The sequence below is a fragment of the Pholis gunnellus genome, assembly GCF_910591455.1.
Source record: "Pholis gunnellus genome assembly, chromosome: 3".
Taxonomy (NCBI): domain Eukaryota; kingdom Metazoa; phylum Chordata; class Actinopteri; order Perciformes; family Pholidae; genus Pholis; species Pholis gunnellus.
In genome coordinates this window covers 15,341,653-15,346,246 of record NC_136529.1, presented here as the reverse complement: position 1 = coordinate 15,346,246, position 4,594 = coordinate 15,341,653, and the positions used below count along the sequence as shown (strand labels likewise).

At 40.4% G+C, this 4,594-nt stretch overlaps 1 protein-coding gene across 1 annotated transcript; it reads left to right on the top strand.

The window, feature by feature from the left end:
- The first annotated feature begins 379 nt into the window (after window positions 1-379).
- cav3 (caveolin 3) lies at window positions 380-3,747 on the top strand. Its single transcript, XM_079186447.1, has 2 exons — window positions 380-731; window positions 1,971-3,747. Exons 1-2 carry the CDS (start codon window positions 615-617, stop codon window positions 2,310-2,312), a joined length of 459 nt encoding a protein of 152 aa, XP_079042573.1. The 5' UTR covers window positions 380-614; the 3' UTR covers window positions 2,313-3,747.
- Window positions 3,748-4,594: the final 847 nt, after the last annotated feature.

The following is a 4,594-nucleotide window of genomic DNA, read 5'->3' as shown; positions in this document are numbered from 1 at the left end:
GAAGGTGATGAGCTGATGAATTTTACTTCTGTGAAGTGTTTTTCAATGTGAATCACTCTTTCTGAATGACAAATTACAGTAATCCTTAACGTTAACATTAGGGAGTACTGTAATCCTGGCCACATTGAGTATATTGTCTCTCTTCTGTTGTGCAGTTTAGCTTTAAACAAAAATGTTTTTTTTCTTTTCAAAATAAGCAAAACAGTATCCCAACTACCGCCAGAGCAGGAGGGTGCGTCTGTGCTTGCTGCCTCACTCTGTGGTGGAAGTTCGTGCCAACGTGTAAACCCAGCCCAGTTAGCCCCACAACCCTGTGTGAAATGTGACACAACCCTGGGTTCTCCTTTAAGGCATGCCTTTTCTGTATGTGTGCATTACATTGTGTGTGTGTGTGTGTGTGTGTGTGTGTGTGTGTGTGTTCATGTGTGTGAAGGGTGGGGGTCCATTTTTCCATTTTTACCAGGACGGCTGCAGCAGCTGTCCACTGGCATGCAACAGGGAGCGTCACAGTGGTGATACAGGGGTTCAGAAGTGAACCGAAGCGGCTCTGTGCAGTTTGATCCAGGAAGGTTCCTCTCACCGTCTTCTGCCCGTCCAGGACCTGCAGCCCCACCATGGCGGATCAGTACCAGTTCAACGCTAATGAGGAGAAGTTTGTGAAGGACAGCCACAACAAGGAGATTGATCTAATTAACAGAGATCCCAAGCAGATCAATGAGGACGTGGTGAAGGTTTGTGCAGCCTAAGAACATAATCACTGTCTTTGAAACTTAGGGAGAGAATAAAAAATGTGGTTAATAGGAAAAAAGACAGGAGAACAGTTATCATACTGTCTGGGAAATCCTTAAATAGACCAAGAGCTATTCCTGTTGCCTGTGCAGAACACAAAGTTTATTTTGGGAATGGGGTAGAAGAGTGTGAAACTGATACACTGTGCTGCTGGGATTTATTTAGGTTCATCCTGTGATTGTTGCCATGCTAACGTTACAAAATATTTCTCGAAGGACAGGACCGAGTACACATTTAGAATACATTTTGTTTGACGACATTGGGTTGATGTAAACATGGTCAATGAAGATGGTAAATCAAAAGTTATGAGGAGAGCATATGTTTAGTGTCTACAGGCTCAGTTTTCAAATGATTTACACGTCTGCCTACGTCTGTTAAAGTGTAAGTTGTTTAACCTTAATCCCGATGGTCTGGTCCAGGAGTTACAGTGAGTGGTAGTGTAGCATTTACATTTTAATTTAGTCATTTTCTACAAACATAACTTATCTTTTCTGGCCTTACCAGTAAAATGAATTCATATCAATTGAAACATTCTCCCTAATTAGTCAGGGAATCGTATCAGATTTACCAGCTTTTGGTGACCATCTATTGTTTCTAAAGCTGAATTTGACGACAGCAATCCCTCTCGAGCTGAAAGGGGCCGGATCTTGCAGAGAAAATATCAAACAGTGCATGTCCAGCCATTCATTCGAAGGATGATCTCAGGCTGCTATCTCTACGGGAAAAGGACAGCGACTCGTTACTTACATACTGATAGCATCCAGTGGTCTGGAAGAAAAGAAAGGCTATAGATGTGCAGTGCGGCTACCTGTCATGATGTCATTTTATAGCTTACAATTTGGAAGAGATTTTCCAAAGAAACAGACTGGACCATTGTACAGTTGCTCTGTTGTTGTATTTTACATGAGGTGAACTTAGCTTTGAGAATGATTTGGATCCAGCATTAAAAGCCACTCCACAACTTCTTTTGTACGTTTTTCTTTTCTATAATGTGCAACACATAATTGGTTTCTCTGCATAATTTGGACATTTTGCAGCTTTCACAGGCTTACTCTTTATACTTGACATTGGCATGTGCATATTACTCACAGCCCACAGAGGTCTGGTAGAGGGAGATGGATAAAAGCCGTGTGCACTCGGGGATGTGTAGTAATCAACCTCTCTTTTAAATGTCCTATTAGGTGGACTTTGAGGATGTCATTGCAGAGCCTGATGGTACACACAGCCTGGATGGGGTGTGGAAGCTCAGCTACACCACCTTTACTGTGTCCAAGTACTGGTGCTACCGCATCTTGTCTGCTGTCTTTGGCATCCCTATTGCTCTGCTCTGGGGCTTCCTGTTCGCATGCATCTCCTTCTGCCACATCTGGGCTGTGGTTCCCTGCATCAAGAGCTGTCTGATTGAGTCACAGTGCATCAGCCGCATCTACTCTCTCTGCATCCAGACCTTCTGTGATCCCTTCTTCGAAGCCCTGGGAAAGATCTTCAGCAGTGTGCGCGTTGCACTGCGCAAAGAAGTCTAAAGAACTGGCAAAGTAGCGTTTATAGTATGATATGATTGGATGAAGTGTATCTTTTTATACACCAGAAGCTCAGCCCTGGCATCTTGCTTACTTCCTGATACTCCTCCTTCTCTTTTTATAACATACTGTTCCCCACCCACCCATCCTCAAGCTCTGTCCTGACATGCCCGGTTTGCCTTTTGCCACCAGACGCTCTGTGACAGCTGCAGCAGGCAGCGTGGTTCTGTGACAGCTCTGGCACTCCTGGAGGGCTCAGTGCTCCTCATTGAGGGAGAAGAGGACCGCCTGCCATGATGAGGATCTGTCTGCTCTCATTTATTTGTATCACATAAGCCAAAGACAATAGCTACTCAATCACAACAGATGAAATGAAATGAAAACTCCCTAACACACCTGCACCTGTGGACAATGCTGCCTGTATGCATTACATTACATTTAGCCATTCTTAAAAGTTCTTTCGAGGCTGTATGTTGCTGTGTCTGGTAATTAACTTTCTATTGATTGAATAGGATTTGACATTCATATATGTAACCTTATTTGATAAGCTCGAACAAAAACAAAGGAATTTGAAATGTTTTCTCTTCAAAATGATTTAGTAATTTGTCATTACTCCACAGTTTGTGTTGATTGCAGATGAAAGAAATATGTTTGGAACCAACCACGCAGATAATTTACTTCCTTTTATCAAAGCGTGATCAGTTAATGCCTGCACATTTCAGTCAAGTAGGTGTAAACAAGTCTGGACCTGACTACTGAAGGAGTAAAGCACAACATTTTCCATGAGACCCATTGGAATATCCCACAGTGTTATTCTAATTATGTAGAAAAGTATAAAACCTATTGCGCACCTGCAGTAAAGAACGGCTAATTAAACATGGGCTGAAACTATTCTGAATTCTTTACAATTGATGAAACCGTCCCTATAATAAGCACCACTGGTTCAGTGCATGATTGAAAGTATATTACGTGTGTTATTTCAATTAATTCTGAGAGGCATTTTTAAGAGTCACCAAACATCTTAACTGTGTTTCAGTGATATTTTGGTCTATTTGAGTCGGCCTGGGAGCTGTGACCCACTAGAGGCTGCTGTTGTGTCTCTCATTTGCTTCTCTTTTGTGTCTGAGATCCATTATTGATGATTCAATGTCACCACACCCTTCTTTGTTCATCACTGCAGTGTGTTTCTGTCTGGCCGACTCATTTGTCCTTTATTATGCTAGAAAATGCACAGTTAAAATGTATATGAGCAGAAATCATTGAGCTGATTAATGAACTGTTTTAACCTGTGCAATTAAGGAGCAAGAGCGATTGATTTCCCAAAACCTACAAAGGTAATCAATGTGCAGGATAAAACTACAACCAATACAGCAAATGTATCTATTGTTTGCCTTCTTAAAATGATTGATTAAAGTTGTGTAACTACAGACATACTGTATTTCACAAATTACCCTGCACACTTATTGATCTCTAGAAATGGAACAATTACTAATAATCTCTGATCATAAAATGCATGGCAAAGTCACTCTGTTAAGTCTTTAAAGCCAACTGTCACCTTTAACATATTTATATTCACATATTCTATATTCTACATCATTTCTCCAAATATAATATTTGACAGTGATGCATATTTATTTTACACAAGGTCACATTATCAAGGCTATAAGGGAAGTTAACTCCCCCTAAATATAAATATTACTTTAAAATGATGATAATTTTGATTGATAATCTAATCCTGCCATCCACACAGTAATACAATTATAGCAACACCTGTGCAGTGTAACTAACCTGTATAAAGCTTGTAACGATAGTTCTCTAGTAATAGTTGAGGCTTGTGGTGTTGTTTTATATTACATATTCTAAGTAAAGTAAAGTGCAAGATGGGAGAGAGACAAGATATCGGGATAAGTTGTTATTGCTTTTGCATATATTTAGGTCACTCTTCATTATTGACAATGAAAATTGATTTGCTGTAATTATAATAACAATGGTTCATATAAGATGGATCTTATACTTGAATCTTTTACAAAGAACATAAACACAACTGACTTAAAACAGCCTCAGACTTAATTGGCTTTGCTACAAAGAATGCTATGGGCAATTCAAGGCCACAGTTTACCTATATTGTCCCTTCCTGTGGGATATTGCACCATATATATTGCAACCATTGTTGCCGCGAGATATCTTCAGAAACATGAGTAACTTTAGCTTACTCCAGTGGTCTGCAGAGTCTCCACGTCTCAACCCAATAGTGCATTTTTGGGCTGAGGCTGAACAGGAAGTTC

Bases quoted from the DNA above. Each gene is read 5' to 3' on its own strand.
- cav3 (XM_079186447.1), top strand. From the start codon at position 615: ATGGCGGATCAGTACCAGTTCAACGCTAATGAGGAGAAGTTTGTGAAG. The intron at 732-1,970 runs GTTTGTGCAGCC...ATGTCCTATTAG, and splicing joins TCAATGAGGACGTGGTGAAG to GTGGACTTTGAGGATGTCAT.